At 30.4% G+C, this 26633-nt stretch overlaps 2 protein-coding genes across 19 annotated transcripts in view; one reads left to right on the top strand and one right to left on the bottom strand.

The window, feature by feature from the left end:
- LOC139484658 (inositol polyphosphate-4-phosphatase type I A-like) overlaps positions 1-26633 on the top strand; it is a 77552-nt gene that overhangs the window by 30626 nt on the left and 20293 nt on the right. For 5 of the 18 annotated variants that reach the window (XM_071268498.1, XM_071268493.1, XM_071268494.1 and 2 more), the window contains 10 exons: positions 1067-1111; positions 1784-1905; positions 2397-2513; positions 4239-4318; positions 8037-8054; positions 11806-11887; positions 12464-12663; positions 20471-20528; positions 21227-21335; positions 23700-23807. In XM_071268498.1, coding sequence (XP_071124599.1) covers positions 1067-1111; positions 1784-1905; positions 2397-2513; positions 4239-4318; positions 8037-8054; positions 11806-11887; positions 12464-12663; positions 20471-20528; positions 21227-21335; positions 23700-23807 — 939 coding nt within the window. Of the gene's footprint in view, positions 1-1066; positions 1112-1783; positions 1906-2396; positions 2514-4238; positions 4319-8036; positions 8055-11805; positions 11888-12463; positions 12664-20470; positions 20529-21226; positions 21336-22489; positions 22593-23699; positions 23808-26633 lie in introns of all 18 variants that reach the window. The other 13 variants (XM_071268497.1, XM_071268510.1, XM_071268505.1 and 10 more) reach the window with 7 other exon arrangements.
- Positions 17158-18990, bottom strand: LOC139486625 (uncharacterized). The gene is made up of 2 exons (XM_071271552.1): positions 18742-18990; positions 17158-18264 (listed from the first exon to the last, which is right to left on the bottom strand). The coding sequence occupies exons 1-2, from the start codon at positions 18853-18855 to the stop codon at positions 17158-17160; spliced, it is 1221 nt and encodes a 406-aa protein (XP_071127653.1). The 5' UTR covers positions 18856-18990.

Below are 26633 nucleotides of genomic sequence, written 5' to 3'. Positions count from 1 at the left end.
ACCTCTAAACTCAGTTTAAGTTCAATTAATGGCAGTTTCACTTTTACAGTTCTTGAGTTATGTCCCTTTATAACGTTATATGCTCACATTCCTCATTTATTTTTTTAGAAGTTACTATAAAATAATATTTAACCATGACTGTATGACATTTTATATTTTAATATTTATTATGTATTTAAATGAGTAGTTATTGTTGCAAACTCAATTAGTATTAGAAATTTGAATTGAGATCATTTTTGGAATAAGGGAAAGGGGTAGGTGAAAAAAAATTGAAGGGGGGGGGGGGGGGGGGGGGGGGGTCAATATTTCTCTTTTCAGATTTCAGAAATGAAAAAGAAAATTTCTTCAAATAGCAAAGGATTAATATTCAACAGCATAGTGAATTGCTCAAAAGCTAAAAAAAAATAAAATTTAAGTTCATTTTTTTCATGTGTCAGAAACCTATGCTATGTCAACTATGTAATCACAATCTAAATTCAGAGCTGTGTCCAGCTTGAATGTTGTGTCCATACTTGCCCCAACTGTTCAGGGTTCGATCTCTCCAGTCGTATAAAACTGCGCCCTGCAGAGCATTTTGTTTAAATTATGTTCCCCTGTTTTCCCCAAAAAAATGTTTACATTTTTCATCAGTTAAAATTACTGAAAAACAAAAATAATAAATGTACAATGATAAATGGATAACCATTATAGAAAATGTTATTTTAATGGTTTAATACTGCAGTTCTCTGAACATTTAGGTTTTTTCTAGGTATTATTTCTCTGTTTTAATATCTTTCTAAATCGCTCTTTTTATCAGCTTTTATTTCGCATTTTTTTTTTATTTCAATTTAACAGTTTCACCTTGAATACTAACTGTAAATAAGGTGTAAATTTGCACCTTTCAAAAATCAATATGTTCCATCGTTGATGAAATTAAATTATAAGATTATAATTAAAGTTGCCTTGAAGTTTTATCACCTGCTCCTTGTGCTTATGCCACCTTGTTTATTCAAGAGCTAATATATGTCACAATAAGATGCATGTAACAAAATGGAGCAGTTAAAAGATTTTTGTTTTTGTTTCCTAGGAAATGCAAACACCAATGACGAGCCAGCTATGGAAATATGTCTATGTAAGTATCAAAATTTTTTAAGAATATTAAAATTTATTTATTACAGAATTAAGTAAACAATAGAAAAAAGACTGAAGAAATGTATTTTTAAAGCAGATGTTATTTGTAAATAGTATTTTAGGACATTTCTTGTGGCCCTTTTTACTACGTTTCAGTTCTAATATTAGTTTCTTGATTTGAATTGAATTCTCTGTTAAAGGAGTATGTGCTGTAAGGGGCCTTTTGAAAAATAGTAATGTCCATTATTCCAAGAAGAAATTTTTTTTAGTAGATGCATTGATATGAAAGACCATGAAATAGAATTATTTTTGTGGAGTTGTTGTATGAGGCATTGACATTAACACCTCTTATCACCCATAAATGTTCACTATATTACATAATACCAGGTCAAATACCTGTAAACTGACCCTTAATTCGTTGAAAATAGCTAGGAAAGACAGAATGATTTTAAAACTTGCCCAACATTACATTTAGCACTTGTTTAGTGTTTTTGCAGTGCTGTGCTGTGTAATACAATTTAGCTACATTTTGATGGTAAAATTGATTGATCCATGAATAAAACACATACTTCTAGAAATGTAATGTGACAGATTTCGATTCAATGTTTAGAACAGGATATAGAATAATTTATTCATCTAGTCGCTAAGATTATATAATCTTCTACTTTGATAGCTTGTGAAGATCTGCCTAACGACAGTTCAGCTAACCCTCCTAATCCATTTATTGTAATCTATACCATTAACCCACCACAGCAACAAACATGGGTCCAACACAGTCATACTGAAGTAGTTGAGGTAAGTCTTCACCCTAAAACTTCACAGTAACATACTTAAACAGTTACTGTGAGCTGTTGAGCTAAGTGTACACCTCAACCCATTCACAGCAACAGAAATGAATTTGACACAGTCATACTGAAGTGGTTATTTTAACACCATTAACTCATTTTAGCAACAGACAAGGTACAATAAACTGTTATCAATGTTGTTGACATTTAAGCACATATTTGGTCATATAAAACAGTAGAAAATTATTTAGATACTCTAAAAAGAGTACAAGCAATGCATCAGGTCATCTTGTGTTTAAAGTCTCCATGAAGACTGAGAATTTGGCAAGTATGGTATGGTTTTGAAAAAATGTAAAATTACATTTAAGCAATGCAATAAACAATAGTAGCTTTTTCCATTTAAAAAACATTTAGAAATATTTGAAATTGAACTCATACTTTGAAATCCAAGAATTTCTATATTTAACATATTTTTAAAACTTTTGAATATTTTGATTTTAGAAAACCAATTCTCCTCAGTTTTTGAAGACAATAGGTTTTGGTGATTCTTCTGGTATCGACACGAACACCAGGATAAAGTTAACAGTCTACCATGTCAAGGAGAGGATGACTGGAACAGTTAGTACTTACACAATTATATGTTATACCAACCATGTAGCAGAGTCAGTAAAACGTAAATTTGTGACCATCAAATCAAAATTGACGGCGGAAGGACTTTAACTACAGGACTGTTTTTTCGATTCAAATGCACTAAAAATCAAATGATATGTAAGAGCTTGAAAAAAAGTATATATTTGAAATAAAATGAAATTCCACGAAACTTAATGAATGATTTTGGCGCAAAGACATCATGGCTTAACGTGACTTCATACAAATGGAAACTTACAAACTGAAAGTTATGTCTACAATTCAAAATTGAGTAACATCACATCAATAAATAATATATATTATCAGATTATTACATGGCATTTTTCATATCGCATGTATTATCAGCCCTAGGTTCAATATCAGCCCAAGAGCCGCATGGCTCGAGGGCTGATAATACATGCGATGTGAAAAATGACATGTTATGATCTTTTTATCATATGCTTCAACAATGGAGAAAAAATAACAGATTCATATATTGATCCTTTTACGTGGTTCCCAAATAGAAGTTCAAAGAGTGAAAAGTTCACGGACACCGGACCCCAAATTTAGTACATTGGATAGGAAATCTGTCTATCATATGCCTCAACAGAGAAGAAACATATTTTAATATGGTTGAATCGACAAAAATATTCATAACGAACACTGTTTGGAAAAGTGAACTTTTTTAAAGTAACTTTCTAAATTATGTTTGAAACTTTTAAAAATGCATTTATCTAATAATTTGTTTGGTAGTTGTTTTTTTTTTTTTTTATTATTTGTATTATTTTACACAATAATTATACTTTCCAGTAGCCAAATAATTGTTTTGTACACTACTTTGTAATGTTTTTCATAGAAAACGTAGCATTGAGGTGTATTTTCCGGAATTTGCCGAGTATCACCGGAATGCCATGCAATAACGGTACGGAAAGGCATGTGATAACAATCGAAGCATGTGATAAACTTTTCATATCAGCCCGCTAAGCACCAATTCGAACAAAATATGGAATTTACGTTAATTTAATGCTCTTAGTAAAAATCAGATGCTATTTAGTCTAAGTATATGATAATTGACATTATTGCATAGCAATACATGTATAATATTTCCCACAGAAAGTAACCAAAAGTTAGCGTGCAATAAATTCTAATATTGCACTAGTGCAATAATTCTTCAAAATTCATGACGTCATCAACGACAAAATCTCAGTTTAAACCAATTTTTACTTTTAAATATTATATTGCTATACAATAAAAGGGTTATTGCATGACTATTGGGGAATATTGTCCCTCGTAGAATATATATTGCACTCGCAAGCTCATACAATATAAAATTCTACTCAGGACAATATTCTCCAGTAGTCATGCAATAACCCTATAATATTGTCATGATTGTTGTAATCAAACATTTGTTGATGTTAAAAAAATTGTTACATAAAAATTGCATTGGAAAATGTGTGGAGAATATAATGTTAAAAACAATTTGACAAATTTGAGAACTTGCTGGAATAGTAGTTACAATAAATCACTTTGAAAGTATTCATATGACTGACGATGTTAGCAAGGATTTGATTAATTATCGAACTTTTTTTATTTTATAAGGAGTTCTGTATCAAATATTTGGTTATCTTATATACTACGAAAACAAACAACCATCTTTTCTCATAGTGTGGGGGAAATCGTAACAGTGAGAATTATTGTTTGACTTTATTTTGACAGATGTCCCAGATGGGTCAGGTGATATTTACTGTACAGGACGTCCTAACATCTCATCAGATGGAGCTAGCATTACCCTTACAGTAAGTCATATTAAACAAACTAAGTTATATGGTTTTAATTTGGTTGAATAAATGTTTTTAAAAGGTTATTATAAAATAAAACTAAATATTTTAAAAGTGTTCAACATAGAGTTACAAGAGTTACTTCCCTTTTACCAGTGATGTTGACCATACTGGTTTAAAGTTCAATTCTTTGTTTACCCAACTCATTTTAAAATAAAATCAATTTTGATTTAATAATTTTAGAGATTAGTAGTTTAAAAAGGAAACAAAATCCGGTTTGCTTAGTGACAGATTTTTTGCTTTTATGAGGTGAACACTTATAAAGGCTCTCTCCGGTACACATAATCTTTTTTTTATATGACTGGTATATTTTTTATCCTGCCATTTTACATTCAATCGTAATCTTTTAGATTTACAAGGCAAGTTTAGACATTGAAATTGTATAAGTATTGATGAACATAGAATATTTTGGCATTAGGTATTGGTTGTGGTTGATAAACAAAAGGCATCATATGACCTGTGTTTAGTTTATTAACATTGATGTAAACTTAAAGCTTGAATAAACTGATTCCTTCAATAATGATCTTTAGGTAACTGACAGGTATACAGAAGATGTAAAACAAGACTTAAATTGCAGCTTATCTAATAGGGGTATAACTTATTGTATGGCTATTATGATTAAACTACCAGATGTATACCAAGTAGGTCATAGGGAAGGGGAAGAAGTGTTTTGTGCTGAATTTTAATCTGTAATATTCATTAAGTAAGAACAAAGGGACATTGTCAGTTCAAAATAATACATTAACATAATAATGTGTTATAAAAAGAAGTTTGTAAAATATTACTTCATTATTTTTGAAACCAAAGTCCTTTTATTCATACTTCAAAAAATTAGCTTGGCTCAGCTCTAAAGAGATAATGATATAGTACAATAAACTCATCATAGATCCCAAGATTAAAGTTTGTTGCACCTGATGTGCATTTCATCTATAAAATATTGAGAACAACATGTTTAATAATTTCTTGCGTCGGAAGCGCTATAACTATTTCATCAGTGATACTCAAATAAAAAAAAAACTAACAAGGCCAAATAAAGGACAAAGAAACAGAGCATTGAGCACTCAAAATTCGTAAAGGTTTTGTGAAATACAGGTAAGGTAATCTATTCCTAGAATTTCTAAAATTCAGATCTTTGTAAACAGGAAATTTGTAATTATAACCATATCAATGATAATTCATATCAGCACAGACTAGTTGGCCATTACTTTTATAAAGGAATCATTTTGTCTGAAGAATGTTCGATAGGTCTTATGACAAATATAAGTTACAAAAGTTATATATTTCTTTAGATAAAGTAAATGATAAGTATCCTTTTTCACTTTTTTATACAATTTACTCTCGCAAGTAAAGAATAGAGAAACCTAAAGATCTTTAGTTTACTCTAGTAATTTGCGAATATTTTCATTTTCAATCTTTCAACTTTTCTATTGTTATATAAAGGATGTATGAGAGGTGATTATATAGGCATTTGAAATTAAAAGATATTTATATTTTGAAATGATTTTTTTTTTAAATTCAACAAGACATTTGTTATAAATTAAAAAAAAATACATTTATATGACTCATACAATTGTTTCAATTGTTTCAATTTTGCGATAACACAGACTGACTCCTGACACTTATATCTTAAGAGGTAATGACACAGAACTTAATCTAACTACCAAATATTATGTATTAGATTTTTAATGTTTTATTAATCTCAGAAGCCATATGATTGGTCATAATGAGGCAGGGCAAACATAATAAATGCATATTTTAAAAGAGCTTGTCAAATGAGCCTTTCATTCTTTAAAAAATATGGCAACACCATTATAAGTTCTGCAATTTTGAAATTAGTGAGTAAATTTTATTTAGAGTCTGCACATGTGTACAATCAACAATTAAAATAAGTTGAAGAAATCTCTTATACTATTCTAGAGATTTAAAAGATTTTAGGTAATGTTTTTGCTGCTGTGCCCCTGTTTTGGGCATTTTTATTTAACCAAAATTCAGTGAAATGATTTTATCTGCTTTGAACAGCGGTATACTACTGTTGCCTTTATTTGGGGCCAGCACCAAACGTAAACACAGAGCGTTTTCTGGCTTCTTGTCCCTTTGAGAATGTACTAAAATTTTAGGCTAGAACTTCTTCACCCTTTTAATTTTAACCACCATTGGAATACTAACACCACTCTTGAAATTTGGATAATAATTCTTAATTTTTAACTATTAAAAGCTACAATTAGGTTTTATTCTGATTGTCTTCATAATCTATGTACACACTAGTATCAAAAGTTTTTTTTATCATTTCAAATTATTTTGTAAATTCAACCCTTGAATGTGCTTCTATGGTGAACCCTGAAGTTTTTATCAATTAATTTCCTGGCAATGACATATATAATGAAAAATGTACTAGGTAATACTGCTTAGACTATGAAACAGGGTATAAAACCGTAGGTACTGATTATTAAGATACTATAACATTACTGTTAAACCATACTTACTGCTATATACCTTATGACTATGTCATGAGTATAGATAAATCAAGGATAATAAACAAAGTAATTCTATAACATTACAGTTAAACCATACTTACTGTTATTTACGTTATGACTATGTCATGAGTATAGACAAATCAAGGATAATAAACAAAGTGATCATTTCCTGCTGATTGTGTTGGTGATTCAGGATATAAATTATTTATCATGAACTTCTGTCACACAAAATGTACAAAAAGGTAGATATTATATTATACTTGATTCAAATGTTAAATTTGTACATAACATTATTTCATGTTTTATTTTTCAATGTAACTTATTAGTACTTATTAGTACTGTTAAATATAATTTTTATTTTTGAAGCATGAAGAGCAATTTAAAAAAAAGATTTATTGTAAAAACAGTTTGATTTCAAGTTTTCATATTGAAATTGTTGGTATAAGAATTAGAATGTAACTAGGATCTAGATGGCAAAGGGGTGTAAGTAGTTCATCTACTATCCTGTGTTCAATTCCAATTTTTATTGACTATGGGTGCCAGTTTTCCTTTCAAAATTCATAATTCTCTCTTGGCATTCTGACTCCTCTAATGATAAAAATTAACAGTGCTGAAAGTGGCATTAACAACCATCAATCAATCAATTAATAAACATGGAGCCACCATAAGATATTTTATATTTAAAATATACTCGTGATTAAAAAAGGGCCTTTGAACCTTCTTAAATTGTTATAATCCTTGGACCATATATATTAATTACTGTTTATTCTTGTATTTCTATATCATATGAACTTTTGTAATCAAATAAGTAAAAATCATTGATTAGTTTATATAATTTATATGTAGAATGTGTACAAAGTGTTGTTATGGTAACCATAAGTCATTTATAGAATCTCTATTCCTTCATTCTGAAAGTAAAGTATATCAAATATTGATTAATATTGCTTAGAATTGAAAGATTAATTTCTGATGATCATGTCTTCTTCTCATTTTCTTTTTATGTATTAAATTTGCTGATTAATCAATAGATAGTTTAGTTGTCATCTATACTTGTAACAGGAAATGAGTTCATTTTGACATATATCTTGACCTATTATTTCAATACACTTTTTGATAAAATTTTCAAAGTTGCCAAGGTTTTTTCTTTCCTGACGTATAAGTTTAATGCATGTATAATAATAAGACTTTGTACATTATTTCAGTGGTGCTGTAAGATTTTTGTAAGTGAAACTATCATTTGTTTGGCTCTAATAGTGTGGTGTTTCAGAGATTTTTATTAACTACCTTTTATTTTATGATATCCTGTATTAGTTTTAAGATTCTTTTCTTTATTATTTATCTAAACATGCTTTTTGAGTAAACACACATTTAGTTCAAATGCACATCTTTTCTATCCCTATCTGTTTTACAAACTATAAAGATGAAGAGGTATTTTTTAAATGAATATAACATGACTTTATAGGTAACAATGATAATATATCAAAGATACCTGTCTCTGGAGTCATAAAAATTATGAGTTTGATTATCCCACTCAGAATCAGATTTCGACCAATCAAAATACTGGATTTGGTGTTTCAAGCACAAATTTTGTACTCCAAGTAGGTATTGAGTAACGTTTTATGGCAGAGAGTCTATAAGGCTTATGATTTAGTACATGTTGTCCACATACTTCTCAACAGCAATACTCAAATCAAAATATTTGGAAAGCCAAATTTATTACAAATTTGAAGAGCCAGAAAGTCAGTAAGAAGTAAACAAACAACATGAGATTTTTTTTTATGAATGGTCGATCCAATTATGCATAAGGAAATATACCTCCTTTTCAAGACTCATAGTTCTAGCTGAATGCCTACCAGCCTTTACTCCTACTCCTAAATGCTTGATGGTTTGATTAGAAGCAGGGAATACCTATTTTCAATACTTTGGTTTCACCTAAATAGGGACTAAACCTATGATCTCCTGCACTCCTGGGTAGCATGCTAGGCACAAGAAGGTCACTGAAATGCTATATACCTTAGTTAACGAGGCTGGGATAAGGTACAGATACTTTATGTATCTCTAACAAATGGAAAATTCAAATAAAATTATTAAACACTGGAAAAAAAGGGGGGAAAAGGTCCAAAGTCCAGTTGCAAATGATGAAAATCAATTAGCACATATTATATTTTACGTCTGTTCTTTTTCCACTCTGAATTTAAGCTCCTGTCTCAGTGTAGCTATGTATTTTTTGTCTGTGACAATACTTTAGATATCTCTAACTGTGATTATACTTCAGATATTTCAGTCTGTGACAATACTTGAGCTATATCTGTCCATGACAATACTTGGAATATCTTGAGAGAGAAGATATCTGAGACTATTCTGTTACACTTGAATGTTTGTAAAAATGTGTGTTGGATTTGCCACTTTTCATCTTGGCTAGGGTTTTTTTATAATTTCTCACAGAGTAAGTTGAATTATAAACACTTGGTTGACCATGGTGAGAATTTTTCCTAATTCTAGAGGACATGACTTTGATATGTTGAATTAACATAGACCTGTTCTGAACTATACTTATTTGATCAAAGTCTTAACATAGATTTGCAGTATAATTAATTGATATAAACACTTAACACAGTCTAACAATAATTTCTTAAAATGAAGACTTAATTAAAAATTAACAGAATATATAAATTGATTTGTATCTTTGTTGGTTTGTGTGTTCAGGACCATATTTAATAGAGGAATCCAGAGAGAGCCACCTGTGAATTCATATATTTTCATTGGTAAACAATTTTGTGGATAGAAGAAACCTTGCAATTATGATGATATTTTATTTTGTGGTTTTGCAATAGTGGATACAACCTTAAAATGTGAAAATGTGGCCTTTCTTTTAACCTTTAAACTCATTGTTTATCTGTACCCTTAAAAATGTGTTTCTTATGAACAGTAATGAATCCTCAGTACATGTGGCAGGATAATACTGACAATCCTTGTCAATCAAGGTTATAGTCAAACACACCAAGTCATGAGCGGGGTTCAAATTCACAGGCAATGGGTTGCAAACCAGCAATCACTGTAGATCTAGATAATATATTATAAGACACATATATATAATAGAATCAAACACTTCACATTGTTTGACACAGTTATTAAAAAGACAAACAATAGATATTAAGAATAATTTCCTTAAGAAATTTAATAATTTGAAAAAGAAGGTTACAATTTTTTATTTAGCGATAATCATTGTTTTATCGCTGAATGACTTTCTTCTGCATTCCTCAGACGAAAGTTATAATTAACTTTATAGCCGTACAAAATGATCTTCTTAAGTTTAATCCACACATATCACGTTTTTATACCACTCGACAAACAACATATTGATTAGTGTTATTTTTATACTGAAACATGATCAAGTAAGTTATCAAGTTTGTTTTCATTGAAAAATTTCAAATATATAATTAGATTTGAAAAAAAAAATATTGTTTATCCACGAGATTTTTTTTACATTTAAAGAAAAGGCTCAGTTGTTATTTTTAACACAAAGATTAATGAGAATTATAAAAAATAAGTATAAGTGTATGGTAATTCATTTAATCAGGTTGTTCACATTGAACTAGTTTTTTGACGTATGGGTGAAATAAGGAAATGCATTATTTCAGTTAAATCGTCAATTATGATAAAGGAAGGAAGCAAAATATCATTATTAAGTTTATGTGGGTGTTCCTATTGTCCAATAAAAGTTTTTGTGTTCACATCACAAAAAACGCTTTTGCTTAGTGGCTGAAAAAAATAATTTTCTCAAAGACAACTTGTCTACTAGTTTTCTATGATGTACATGCTATCTGGAAATTATCATTTTACACAGTTTCTTCTGATTGTTTCCCTAATAATTAGATTTAGTTCTATTGACTTGAATGAATTAGAATTAAGAAGATGTTATGGGAAGGAGAGAAAATTATATACAGAAGATCAGAATCAGGATTGACTGAAATATAGTAAGGGCACCGGTATTTGAGACTTGAATTATGAACAACATGTATAGTGGCAAATTATAAAAATAACTATATTGGCTTGACGAAAACCTGCTTTTTTGGCAAATTGTGTACACCTTGCAGTATTGATACTGTGAGGGTTATAGTTGGACAATTGTTATTTGCTTAGCGCCAGTGGCAAATATTTCGCACATGTTTAGGACAATCATAAAAGTTGAAAAAACACTTTTGTTTTAGTTTCTTGGAAAGGTTCAATTCCTAGAAATTCATTATAATGGCTGTTTCCAATTATATAAATATAACTTGTAGCCTTAGAAGCTAGTTGAGTCATGCTCAATATATTATCATAGGCTGTATGGTTTGGGTCTTGTAACTGCACATTTAAGTTTGGTTAAGAATACATATATAGATATTTTAAAACTAGAATAATATATGAACCAAGAACTTTGTACTATCGTTACAATTGCATGAGGTTTATGTTTTGTCCTTGTTCCCAGAAAACCAGATATGATCACATATAAACTTGTGTATGTTAGATATATCAGGATAACATAACTCAAGTTATCTTTTTCACAATGACAAGCCCATTATTAAGGAGAGCCTTTCTGATATGGAGCTTATGGTATTGGTAATGTATTTATTTAAAAGAGGATCTAATCAAAAATTGTTTTCCCTTCTTTCAACTTAACAGCAAAGATAGATAACAAATATTTGATTTTAGACTGTCAGTTTTGAAAATCTAAACTTATAGACTAATGGGACTACTTAAATTTATTTCCTGGGTAATTGTATGTTTGAATATATACTTTTTTGTTCTAGACTTTTTTTTATTTACAGAGTATAAGTTTCTGTAAGCTGTTGGACTGTTAAAGTTATGGCCTAAATATATACTTATATTAGACTATTTCTATTTACAGAGGACCAGAGTCAATGGACTGTGGGACTGTTAAAGTTATGGCCTAAATATATACTTATATTAGACTTTTTCTATTTACAGAGGACCAGATCCTGTGGACTGTGGGACTGTTAAAGTTATGGCCTGGGTAAATGACACAAATATATCTGTACCTAATGGGCCTGTATGTATATTAATGCTTAAGCTTGCATTGTTAATCACATAAATAGCTATGGAACTGTCTTCATGAATAGTCTTCTATGATTATTATTCAAAACACAAGTCAATTCCTTTATATTTCTGTCCTTTACTATTTTCAGTTATTGTAAGAATGTATTTATATCCCTCCTAGTGCATGAATCTTACTTTCACAAAGAATATACAATCTTTTATTTAAAACAAATATATCCATATTAGGAAGTCACCGTGATAATCCTAGACTTGTGTTACTATGCCAGTAGGCGCTGTATAGTTTGGCCCATGTCTGTTGCTTCTACCCTTTCTTTTCAGTCGATATATAAACTATTGTCAGCTACTTTTATCTCTATGCTGTCATATATTTAGTTTGAATCTTGTATGCGGATAATTAAATATCCAAAAGTATGGTAAGCAAAAAAATAAAAAAAACAGTAAGAAAAACTGTGTACAACAAATTTTAGGTTTGTGGGAAGAAAACAGCTAAAAAAAAAGTTAAAAGTAGAAATTTAGCCAATCAGATTAGCTTAATCTACTTAATAATCCTATGTTTATATTGACACAGGCTGATGATTGTAAAAATGACAAGTTAAAAAGGTCAGCAGGCAGAAGACGTTCTAAGAGAGTTGACACATTACGTCCCTTATATCGTGGTATTATCACACGGACATTTAGATTTGATACGTCAGATGGCGGAGTCAAATTACTCGTTCATGAGTATATGGCAGAGGCTAAACTCGCTTTTGATATTCCATTACAGCTGATGTATGTATTTAAATGATAAAAAAATATTCTTAATAAAAAAAAAAATGGCATTTATATTAAAAGATTAAAGTTGAGGAAATAAGGTATGATTGCCAATGATATAAATATTTACAACAGACGAAAGGACAAGGATTGTAACAACTATGGGTAATCATGCAGCTTTCAACAGTGAGCAAAACCCATATCCCGTATTAAGTTATAAAAAGCTCTGGCATGATCATTTGATGATAAATATGTACAAATCAAATGAAAAAGTCCAGTACGATTTTCATTCGATTTTCATTCAGACAACTATCCATTAAAAAAAGACCAGCTGATACAGACCTAAACAATTACAGGTCATGATATAAACTTCAACAATGAGTTAAACCATTATTCTATAGTAGACTATAAAACAACAGTCTGCACTGTGTATCATCGCCACCGGAAATTGGGTACTAACGAAGCGGAGAGAAATAGAAAAAAAAGTAAACAAGTTAAGAATTCATCCAATTTAAAGCATTTCCACTCATTTGATGAGGGTGCCGCTTAAGAAATGATTTTCTGATATATAATTCTTTAAATTATTAGGCCGATAAGAACAAAATTAATTCAAGATTTTGTGTAATACCCCAAAACTTGCCACTTAGTACCGGAAAATTTCGAGGTCGATCGTCCTCTGTCGCTCCATTCTCAAGATATTGAACTGTTTTTCATTATTTTTCTAGACACATTTTTAGATTATTATAGTGTGGCAATATATTTACTGAAATTTGTTGTCAAAAACATGTTTTTTAAAGAATATGGACAAAAACATTGTTTGTTTGTTGTACGGCGAATTGCAGGACGTTGTACGGCGAATTGCAAAATAACAACTTTTGTGTGTACGGCGTCTTGCAATATATCATATTTTTAAGAGGAAATTAATCACTGTTTAGATAAAATCAAGTGACGATATTTTGTTGATATCAAAGCTTTACAGGCTTATAAATATACAAAATGTCTAACTTATCAAATATTATTAAATACATGCCGTTAATTCAGTTCAGAAGGCCTCTGTTGCGTACCGCTTTTCGATTTTTTACAAAAAGGTTTTTTCAACCATATTATCCTAAATACATTTATATATCGTTATACTACTAGCGACTGTTGTCTTTTTGTTTTAGTGTAAATTCAATAAAATAAACCGTCCATTCATCGTTTGTTGGTGCTAACATGTTAACAACACCTCGATTTTGGCAAAAACTGTTAACAACAAATTTTAAATGCTGATAAGAGTTAACAGCAACTTTAATTTACTTTTTCCAAACGAACTCAAAAGCAATGAAAAGGGGAAGTGCATATATTTTCAATGTAAACAAAAGTTTGAAAACCACTGTACAAAGTCGCAGAAATGCCAAGCTCCATAAGGAATCTTATATAAAGCTGACTAATTTTCAGAAGACACACGCAAGTACCATATTTTTTTATTGACACATGGACAGACAATTGAACGGATGGAAAAACAGACGGAGTGATTGACTCCAAGAAAAAGGACTATGTCATGAATAATCGAAAATGCTTCAAAAAGCAAAAGGGAGGCTTCTTCTGGTTATGTATATTGTTGAGTAAATGTTTTATGTCAATCAGTCGTAGCAACTTGGGTTATCGTCATGACGTAGGAAAGTAAAACACACAGAATGAGTGAATACTATAGGGCGGGGCTCTTATAAATTATGGTTACATCTCAGTCAGGGTTTTTCATACGACTCATTGCTTACATGATTTTATTAAAAGGAATTACATCTCCAAGTCCTAATTAAGAACTGTGAGCTGAAATAAAAATCTCCATCTTTACATTTCTGAAGTCTTAGACTAGCAATTTGACATTAATTTGAGAACCAAGTCCTCATTTTTCGGCCTCTTCTACCAGGCCACACTGTTCAGTTATTTTACGAATTGCAAATTGAAAAGGTACTTTATTTTTCACAATTCCGTCCAGGTACTCTGGGTCAATATAACTTATCAAACATTTCATATACATCTCAATTATTTTCATCATAGGACTGACCAGGGTTTCAGCTGGATAAGAAGTGGCCTTTCCTTTTAACGTTTTGGATACATTACAAATAGAAGCCAGATATAACTACATTGGTTAGACGTATAAAGAGGGGCATGAGATATCCCTAAACATGTTTAACACTGCCGCATTTGTTGCACCTGCATGTCCGTAACCTTTGCTACATTTGTATATAGTCTTGTATTTATTTCATTTTTTAAATTTTGGTTCATTTATATGTTTCAAGAACAAACATTGAACTTCTACCCCCTTTTTGTAGTTAAATGATTGCTCACTTAGGAGACAGCTTCAGGTATATCAATACACAAGTACAAGTTTAGTTTCGCATTATAGCCATGGTGAATTTTCTAAATATGAAAGTTTTTGTACAATTGAATTGATTTTGGATATTTGGATGATAGTATATCCTTCCTAGTGGGTTTATATGAACATTTAGATTGTTTTTAGCATGTTTTATAAGCCATTTTTCAGTTTGAACGTCCATACGTTCCTATCCGTACCGCCATAGATTTAGAAATTTTATATTGTTTTTCAACAAAGATTTGACGCTCGATCTTTTCAATTCAATTTTATGGAAAAAACAGCAGAAATGCATATGATTTTTTTTTTTACCTTTTGATAGATATATGTCTATGGTTTCAGGAAAGGTATCACTCTTATTGATTGAGATCTTTGTGACATGTTCAACCCCCTATTTTGCAATATTTGGTATCAAATAAATGCTGGTTGTTGCCATGGTTACACAAAAAAAAAGATTATATTTCACCATTATTACTATTGGAAATCAAATTTATGGACGATTCTCTTTCCATAAATATACACATGCATAACTCAAATAGTAAGCCTTATTTATTAGGAAGGAAGGGAAAGAGGGTGTTTAAAAATTATGAGTGTTAATTCTAAGTTTTTTGTCCTATCTGTGAATTAACACCACACACTAGTGCATAATTTTCTCGTTGCGTTGGGTTGTTTCTTCTATATATTTGGTCGGGCTTCTGTTTATCTGACATTTTCCTCATTTCCATTCTCAATTTTATCAAGGATTTACTATACTCAAATATTTTTTAAAGATATGTACAGTTACATATATGGTGTTTGTCACTCCTTTGTGAAAGCAACAGAGATGGACAGCAAATTTTAATGTGATTCTTGTAAATAACAGTTAACAAATAAACAGTTAACAACATTGCAAATTTTAACAAAACAGATTACAAACAGTGGGTTAAAAACAGTTAACAGTTTTTAAAATTTATCAGTGAAATAACAATTTAAAACAAATTAAAACCTTGAAAAGGACAAAAACAGTTGAACATAAAAGGGTACCCCACCCCCTTAAATATTTGAACTTAATACTTCATTTTCTTTGAAAGGACGGTAAATAACTATTCTATAATTAGCAAGTTGCCATACAGTAAATTTGTCAACACGAGCAAGTTGCCGTACACTAGACTTTATTTCTTATGGTCTATATTCTTTAAAATACATCTTTTTGACAACAAATTTCAGTAAATATGAAGCCACACTATAATAATCTAAAAACGTGTTTGGAAAAATAATGAAAAACAGTTCAATATCTTCAGAATGGGGCGACAGAGGACGATCGACCTCGAAATTTTCCGGTACTAAGTGGCAAGTTTTGGAGTATTACACAAAATCTTGTATTAATTTTGTACTTATCGGCTTAATAATTTAAAGAATTATATATCAGAAAATCAATTCTTAAGCGGCATCCTCATCAAATGAGTAGAAATGCTTTAAATTAGATGAATTCTTAACTTGTTTACTTTTTTTTCTATTTCTCTCCGCTTCGTTAGTACCCAATTTCCGGTGGCGATGATACACAGTGGTCTGATTAATGATATAACAATTAAATAAGACAGTAACTAAACGGTGTCTTCCTCCTATTCCCACTTTTTAAAAATACTATTCCTTCTATTCCCACTTGCAAATAACAATAGATGTTTTGATAAATAATTTGTTTTTATAACAATAAGGGTTAATTAGAATTTCACCTTAGATTTACCTGTATTTTTTTCGGCAATGGACATTTGAGCGCATTGACAGGACATTTGAGCGAAAAAAAAAGGACGTTTGAGCGCCAAAGTATAGGACATTTGAGCGCCTAAATTTTAGGACATTTGAGCGAAAATAAGAATAAGCGTAGGACATTTGAGCGAAAACAAGTCTTGGATAGAGAATTGTCTTATTGGCAATCATACCACATTTTCTTACGAATATAGTTCATTAAATGAGGAGTTTACCAACAAAAAGATTAAAACATATTTTAATTGTAAAAAACAAAGCACTAAAAACAAAGCACAGTCATAAAACAGGAGTTTACCAACAAAAAGATTAAAACATCTTTTAATTGTAAACAAAGCACTAAAAACAAAGCACTGTCATAAAACATAAAACTCGGCAACGGCATTATTTACAAGTCTGTTCGGGCTTGGAACTTATATCCCAGGCTTCTGACATAAAAATCCCTCGTAATTTCCTGCTGGCAGTATTTCGAATGCAAATCCCGGAGATTCTGTTCCTTCTCCTTTTCTGTTCGGCCCATTGTTAGTACGTTTTAACGAGGATGGAACTTCGGCCCAGAGATGAGGGGGAAATAACGATTCATCTGTTATATAAGTATCAGTCAGGTAATCTGCAAATTCTATACAAGGCTTGTCGTTAGGTACAACGGCCATAAAATCTTCTACGAAACAGTCGGCTACTTCGTCTGGAGCTAAAAAGGCTATCCCAAAAATCCCTTTAAGCCATTTACTAATGTCTGAATCAAGCTCTTTGTATTGTTGACTAAGTCCAACTTTCTGGATTTTTCGCCACCAGGCTTGGCCTAAGTGAAACCTACAGCATTTGATCTCTATAGACGGGAAAAAATCCTTCATAACTTTCATTACCCGTTCTTCAAAATCGACGTGTACTGCTTTCGGTTGAAGTGTGTGACCTTGATCGGAACATAGCTTGACAATTGAGGAAAAGCAATTCACGTAAATTTCTTCAGACTTTCCAGGAAGTAAGCAGAATACAAGAGGGACATAATTTCCTTTGTTATAGCCATGAATAGTATATAACTGTTTAAAGAACTTTGGGCAATATTTGTAAGTACCATCCATAAAAATTTCCGGCACACTGCATAAACATTCAAGATTGGTTGGACACGTAAGAATAATTATACCAGTTTGTTCATCATTAAACTGCACAAAATTTTCAAATTTATTTGACTGAATATTAATCTTCTTTAATGATTGGTGTGTTTCCTCTCTAGATTTAGGAAGTGCAGGGTGAGATTTACGCCTCTTTCTATATATAGCCTTTGAAACGCTGCCAATGTCTTCAGACTTTAGATTTGCTTCATCCATGTTCTGTAACTCTGTACGGATAATTTTTGAAGGACGTTGAGCAATATCATCATCCGCTTTTCTTTTTGATCGTACCCGCAGCAAGTGACGTTCATTGTCACGATCACTGGTATCATGGTTATGAGTATTTTTCTGTTGAATTATAACGGTTCCGGTACAATCCGTCCTCAGTCTTGCTTTGCAACCTTTTGCCTGAAAAATATTGAAAGGACAAATACAATTGAAGTGTTTAAATGCTTTTTCATTTGCTATTGCAAGACATAAAAATAAGATGTAGTATGAAATGAAATGAAATGAAATTCATAACATGTTTAGAATGGGAACACCACAGACATTTATGTGTTTAGCTTCTAAACATTTTCCTAAACATGTTTAGGCTCTAAGCACAATTTTTACAGTGTATTGTATGAATATTGTAAAGTGCCTAGAAAATCAACCTAACAATGTTATATAGGTTACAGTACGACCTTCAACATGGAGCCTTGATACCTAACCCTATATGTGGTAGCTTATATTCAAATGTGTTAAAAAATTAATCTAAAGGAGGTATAAGATAGACATATAATGATATAGATATAAATCAAAATTAAAAGAAGTTATGGAAGTTGAAGCGTAACAGACGAACAAGTAGTTTACATTAACATTAAATTTGTAAAAAAAGGTACTTACTGTACATCTCCAGGATATTTCTTCTCCTTTTAGTGTTTTGTCCACTCTATATCGGAAACTGTCACAAACAAGGCTTCTTTTTCCCTTATTAGTCTCGGTCAAAATAATATCCATTTTAACACGTACATGTATTATTAGTATTAAGATTTCAAGTGCCAAGGGACATTTCACTTAATAGATATATATATAAGAATTTTAGAACAAAGAAAATTTGCATAGCCAATGAATTATAGTAGAATTGATTGGTAAATAGAGATCAACTTAGGATTTCACTTACATAAACCAGCCAGAACCGGTCGAATTACTCGGGTGTGAAATAAAATAAAAAATATTTATAACTAAATCTTACTTTTTTTTCTTACTTTTAAAAAAAAATCTTAATTCGTGTAAAATTATCAGGGAAAATTTCGCTCAAATGTCCTGTCTGAAAACTCAGGTAAGGTTAATATCCCGGCGCTCAAATGTCCTATGAAGTCGGCGCTCAAATGACCCTATGTGCTTTTTTCTTTTTCGCTCAAATGTCCTATGCCCATTTTTTTTTTAAAGCATAACATATTTGGTACACGGTTTAGGTATAATACATTGTTTATTTGTAATATGTTTCTTTTTTTATCAAATAAATACTTAGAAATAGAGAAAAAAATGATAAACAGATTGGAGTTTTAAACTTTTGAATTTGTACTTAAAAATAAAGAAAAATTATGATAAATACATTGGAGTCAGATTTATTTTAAATTTTTTTAATTTGTAACTATAAAAAATTGTCTGCTTTACTAATAAATCATGATATAAATAATATTATAACCAAGTATAATCTTATATATATATATATATGTGTCTTAATTCTCACAAACAAAATTACAGAAAGGTATAGAGATAATTATACATATTTCAATACAATTACATAAATAAATAATGTACTAAAGTAGATAGAGGCATTCACAATTGTTCACCCAGAAAAGTTCAATTTGTTATTGATCTCCTTAATATAAGTTTTCAAAGTTCGTTTAGTTCTGTACATTTATGGGAATTCATTAAGTCATAAAACTTCAATGTGTTTGTTCTATTTCTATTGTAAAATGCAATACATTGTTTTCTACAATTATCGAAAGCTGAACAATTAAAAATGTAATGGTATTCATCACCAATGGTCATCCAAAATACATATTTCTCAACTCCAAAGTAACTTTAAATAAACGATAATTTAATGGTTTTGGTGATTCCTGTTGGCTTAAGATGTGGAATGAAAGTATACTTTAAAATATAATTACTTGGACCAATAATCAAAGATATAAAATAATGTGTGAAAACTGTTAACTTTTATTACTTCATTATTTATTTTGTTTAAAAAAAAAAACAGAATTCATACAGATGCAAAAATAACTTATTACCTGTTCTAATAAAAAAAAAACACTGGTCAATTAACAGTTGATTAAAAAATGTTTGTACAGTATAATCCGTTGTTTGAACAAGTTTTCCTTCTATTCCCACATGAAATTTTGCCTTTTCTTACCAGATTTATAAAAAGTGGGAATAGAGGGAATGAACCAACTAAACAACAATCATTGGTTTTAATGATTCCTGAATTGGGACAGACATACATGTTTTATAAATACATGTATTTGAAAAGGAGAAAGATAGTAAAATTATAAGGATTAGAATAATTATAAAGTTAAAATTCTGTATGTTTTATACTTTGCTAACAGGTAATTCTTTTGTTTTTCTTCAGAAAACTATGGATAGATGAGGAAAAGTCAATGATAGATCAAATAAAGAATCTAGGACAGGTATGAACAGGCTGTCTATAACATTGTATTTACAGTATACTTTCTTTTTGTTTGGTTTATAAGGCAGTGTGTACTAAGATTGACCAAGTCACAGACAAAAATACCTTGTTAATATTATTAACTCCTGTTAACATGTTTGATTTTAATTGGCAATCTTTGATGAAATAGAGAATGGAAACAAGGTTTCAATTTACAAGGAATGTGTCAAAGAGAAAACAATCTGACCAAAGAGCAGGAAACAGCCCAATGCCATCAATGGGTCTTCTATAACGGGATTCTGGTGTCTGTTAAATTTATTCACAATTTTCTAGACTACTGTGGATTCATTATTATTTGTTGGATACCAAATTTCGTGGATTTCTTTGAAACAGGTGAACCACAAATTTAAATCTTCAACGTATTACAAATTTACAATAGGATGTGTATGCACAGATTGGCAAAACCACGAAATCAAATATCCAAGAAAATATAAATGTTTATCAATCCACGAAAATTGATACCCAAGAAAATAAATGAATACACAGTATTCATTTATAGCTTGGCATACTGTCTATTATTGCAGGCTGTATATTTTTGATAGAAACCTTTTCATAAGAGGGGAACGCTGTATTGTATTGATTGGTTGAGATTAAACACAAAATTGAACTTGGCTACAGCCATTGTTAGTATAAGTCCTGATACATATAGTATATTTATAGCTTTGGTCATGGTATGAGAAAGAACAAGTTACAGCCATTGACCTCTGTGCTACCTTAGTAACAGAATATACACAGACATATAATTATCTGACCAATTACCTTGATTCTGGTAATTCAACCCAATAATTGGTTTAACTCAGTTTCTTTCAAATATAAATCTAAAATGCTTCATTTAAAGCCGTTTAAATGGCATATATCTTTATTTTGGAACAATTTTTAAAGCATGCTCACAAGGAATTCTGTTTCATTTATGCACTATAACTAATGTGTAATGGAAATCTTTGGGGCATGCATAAAGAAAGCTTTGAAGCGTAGAAATGATATCTCCTAATTTTTCTTGAATCTTTATGAAGAGAACAGAACTTAAATAATTTTAAACAAACATCTATTCTGAAAGTGTTTCAATTTATAATTTTGTTATTTAATATATATGAAAGAAACTTTTGGTGTGGTAGCAAATGTTTCAACCAGAACTAACAGTATGTAATGTATAATCAGATTAATCTATGTCAATGTATAAATGTACTCTGTAAATTCCATTCATCCTAAAGACAAAACATCATTTGATCAATTATATACAGGGAACACTTTAACTTCATGTCACACATGTTGAAATAAATCATCACCAATGCAACTGTTCAAAGACTCACACACTTTTCAATTAATATTTCAACTGTATTTCATTTATATAATAATCCAAATTCATAATATAGGGACCTAAGGGGGGCCTGCTCCAGTCATGCATCAGTGATTCCCTATATAATCATTTGTATTTTTCTCACAAACGGAGGGGGCAGTACACCCCCCCCCCCCACCACCCCTTGGATCTGACTATGGGATCTGTACAGATTTTAATGACATATATGAAAATAACAATGTCAACTACTGAACTACAGGCTCCTGACTTGGGACAGGTCTTATAATGAATGCAGCAGGGTTAAACTTGTTTGAAGTTGCCAACTCACCCCTAACATGGGACAGTGGTCTAACAGTGCATCATACGAATAAACTATAAAAATATCTGTATTTATACTTTTAATTACATCTTCTAAAAGCAATGTAAAACCGGAACAATTGTTAGCTTGTACCTCAAACCTCCATTCCAAAATTCTGGATCAAACTTGTCTCTATTTTCATGGAGGTAATTTATCAATGGGTAGAAATTTATATACCACACTACACACTACAATTTAGGAAAAAATGGAATTTACAGAATTTAGAGCTAGTAATGTCACTGCTAACATAATTATCTCCCCCTAACAGATGTCCACTAGGTGTCAGCATGCATGTCAAGAGGCTACAGAACATTGCACGAGTATTGTTATGTTATATGAGCAACATTATCATCTTATTTCATCATTTAAAGGTAATGTTTTTGCTATTTTATTCAAAGGCAAGGTGTGATATAAAGTTTTAAATTGTTTTATAAACATTTTTTTATGGTGATAGAGAATAATAAATTTGTTTTTTTAAGTAATCATGTGTGGAAATTAACTGGAAAATAATAAGATACATCCCCAATTTATAGTGTTGCACCATTGAAAAGAGCATGTTAATAAATATGTGGAAATGGACAAATCAGTGGCTTGCTGTTGCTTAAGTTTGATTGGAGAAACAACTGTTTTTCTATACTGCAAAATAGAAGTTTCTTGAAATGTATTGTTTCATAAAGACACATTTATGATCATATATCAAAACTGTTGTAATAGGATATTTATAAAAAAAAATCAAAAATTTACCAAATGGATAACAGTAAATTTGGAATTAATATAAAAAAAGGAGATGTGGAATAATTGCCAATGAGACAACATTCTATAGAAGTTCAAATGAAGAGGAGACGTTTGATTCCATCAAACTGTAGAAAAAAATATAACTTAAAACATTTCCTTTTAATATTTATAAATAAATAAGAAACTAATTCCTATATATATATTGCACTGGTGCTGTGGATTGTACCTATACTAATCAGATTAATTTAATATATACTTGAGATATGTGAATTAAGATGTGACAATTTTCAACCTGTTCCAATTGTGTTAATGTGAAAAAAGAAAAGATTAAACTTTGTAAGAATTAGATTTGTCTGAAAATTTAAATTATTTCTTTTATTTAACAAAAAAATAGAAAATTGAATAGATATGTTGACTTACCAAGCTTACCAAGATTTTTTCTGTAGATTCAGAAAGCAATTCAAGTAAAATATTTCAGCTTTTTGTGTTTTATGTTCAGCTTTAAGGAGTAAAGAGTTTAATCAGTACAAATTTTATGAGGTTGAGATTAGAAATAAAGTCTCAGTCGCAAATATTTCTGGAATTAATTTGACTAATATACATTTTTTATGAATACATTTTAATTAAGAGTCAAAAGAATAGATAAGCATATTGAATTTTCCTCAAATTGTTCTTACAAAAATATTGTATGAAATATAGTGTTTAAATTTCTAGGCCTTATTCGCTTCACAATACTATTACAGGTCCTAGCTTCAAGCCAAGTATCAAGAAAGGTGACAAAGACCTAGAGTTTGCTCCCTTGAATTTACACTTACAGAGAATGACAGTCATTAATGAACTCAATGATACAAGTAAGAACCTTGAAAAACAACACAATTTGAATTTTGACAACAGTATTTTCATTTTTAAGTTCTAGGATATCCATATGCTAAAATAGTAGTAATAAAATGATGTATATTAGATAAAAACAGAATAATGTGTTCAGTCATTTTTTGTCAAGATTTTTTTTATCATCTTAAAAGATGTAGGTTTAGGCTCTAGTCAAACTACTATATTTGTATTCTTGTGGTGTCTTAGTAGGTGATTCAAAATATGACTGAACCTTTTTAATATTGTGTAATTTAGTTTGTAGTACGTGAAGCTTTAGGATCTAAATCATAATATAATCAGCAAGGTATATTCTATTTAGGACATCCACATTTCTTTCACACTGAGAGGAGTGAGTATATAACATCTGTCATATTAATAATCAGATTCACATCCATCCAAACAGCATCAATGTGTCCAAACTTCCTGTTCTAAAAAATAAAATCTCTCAGATCAATAAATTGTTTTGAATATTTTCTACCATTTCGGTTAATTTAACAAAAGTGGAGTAAGAATGTTTTTTGCTTAACTGAATTCAAAATTAATGAGAAATGGTGTGTTTTAACTATGTTTTTAATTGGAATGCTGATTCTATTTTTATACCCCACGCAACGAAGTTGCGGAGGGTATAATGTTTTTGACCCGTCCGTCCATCCGTCAGTCCATCCGTCAGTCCGTCCGTTCGTCCGTCCGTCCGTCAGTCCGTCAGTCCTGTTTCTCGTCATCGCAACTCCTCTCAAACCACACAACAGAATTTCACGAAACCTTTTCAGATAATAAGGACATACTATGTAGTTGTGCATATCGACGGGAAATTGCTATTCAATTTTTTTTCTATGAGTTACGCCCCTTTGAACTTATTAACTTTAATGTACTACTGCAACAGTTTGTCATCGCAACTCCTCTCAAACCACACAACAGAATTTCACGAAACCTTTTCAGATAATAAGGACATACTATGTTGTTGTGCATATCGACGGGAAATTGCGATTCAATTTTTTTTCTATGAGTTACGCCCCTTTGAACTTATTAACTTTAATGTACTACTGCAACAGTTTGTCATCGCAACTCCTCTCAAACCACACAACAGAATTTCACGAAACCTTTTCAGATAATAAGGACATACTATGTAGATGTGCATATCAACAGGAAATTACGATTCAAATTTTTTTCTAGGAGTTATGCCCCTTTGAACTTATTTGCTTCAATGTACTTCTGCAACAGTTTGTCATCTCAACTCCTCTGAAAACACACAACAGAATTTCATGAAATTTTGTAGATAATAAGGACATACTATGTAGATGTGTATATTGACAGGAAATTATTATTCAGTATTTCTTCTTATACAATTTTTTTTTTCTTATACTTATTTAATTTCTCCAATGACAATGTGGGGACGTGGGGTATGTGAGCGTGCTCATTAAGGTTCTTTAATTTAATCATTGCTCATTCTACACTCTACTCCGTTAACAAATCATAATTTCAACGGTAGAAAATATTCATGTAGGCTCTGTCTTTTTTTAGATTGATACTGAGACATTTCAATTGAAACTGCACAAAAATCTTCATTTTATAGATACATTTTGAATGTCTGTAATATTTAGACACTTAAATGGCCATTTCAAAATAAAGCAATTAAGCAATTTAGCAGTTTGTATATGTATTACTTTCCATCCAATCATATCTTGGAAGTTGGCTTTTATATAAAAGACTATACTAACAAAAAATGAACAGCAACAAATTAAAATGCACAAAAACATGTTACATTATTTTCCCAGTATATTATTCTTAGGTATGTGTTTGTTAGTTGTTGTTTCATGCCACTCTCAATCCCTTGTTGGTTATTTTATTTTTATAGAAGCTGTGGAGAATTATTGACCTTTGGCAGCAAAACTGTCAATCCTTGTCAATTAATGCTGCATACACACATTATTCAAATTTCGATTCACATTAACTTATGCTAATGAGGTTGGTTTGAATTCGAAACGTTTTATGTCTAAATGTAAATTTGCTTAACTGTCAAGATTAAATCAAATTTTAATTTGCAGTATCATTTAATTGGAATTACAATTTAGAAAGTGTTCACACTGCAATTTAATTCGAATAAAAGCGAATTAACTAATTCGTATTAACAAAAACACATTTCTAGTCCAAATTGGATAATGCAAATTAAACAAAGATGAGTGTGTGAACAGGATTAGCGAATTTGATTCTCATTCGATTCAAAATCAATTTGAATTATATGTATGTGAACAAGGCATAAGATGGGGATTAAACATACCTTGGCATGAGTGGGGTTTGAACTCACAAATTAGTGAGACTAGTGATAACTGTAGGTGTACTACTTAAACAAGTTAGGAACCAAGGGCCCCAATGCTGGATGATATAATTTCACCTTTCTTTAAAGTTTTAAATGGTTTTGCCTAATAGCAAATTATATACTAAATAAAACTAAATTATTACTACATGCTTTATAAATTTTAAAAATATATACACATTAACATGAGAAGGACAAACACAGTATTAATAATTATGATTTTATTTTAATCTAAGAAAGAATCAAATCTTGTATAAAAAAAAAGATTTCACTTACAAAATATTTTCTAAATTATCTGTAAATCAAAATATGGTAGCCATTATATATAATTAATCAAATAGAAAACTTTCGAGTTCGATGCATTTCCGTCAAAAACTCTGGTTTTAGTGAACGTCATTCGTGCGTTTAGGGGCATCATCACTTCCATTCCAATGTTGAGCAAGTGGTTGGAAAATTATAATGTTATATTGCACAAATCATTCGGCAAATTAAA

This window comes from Mytilus edulis, chromosome 8, assembly GCF_963676685.1.
Source record: "Mytilus edulis chromosome 8, xbMytEdul2.2, whole genome shotgun sequence".
NCBI classification, from domain to species: Eukaryota; Metazoa; Mollusca; class Bivalvia; order Mytilida; family Mytilidae; genus Mytilus; species Mytilus edulis.
This window is presented reverse-complemented; position numbering and strand designations above follow the sequence as displayed.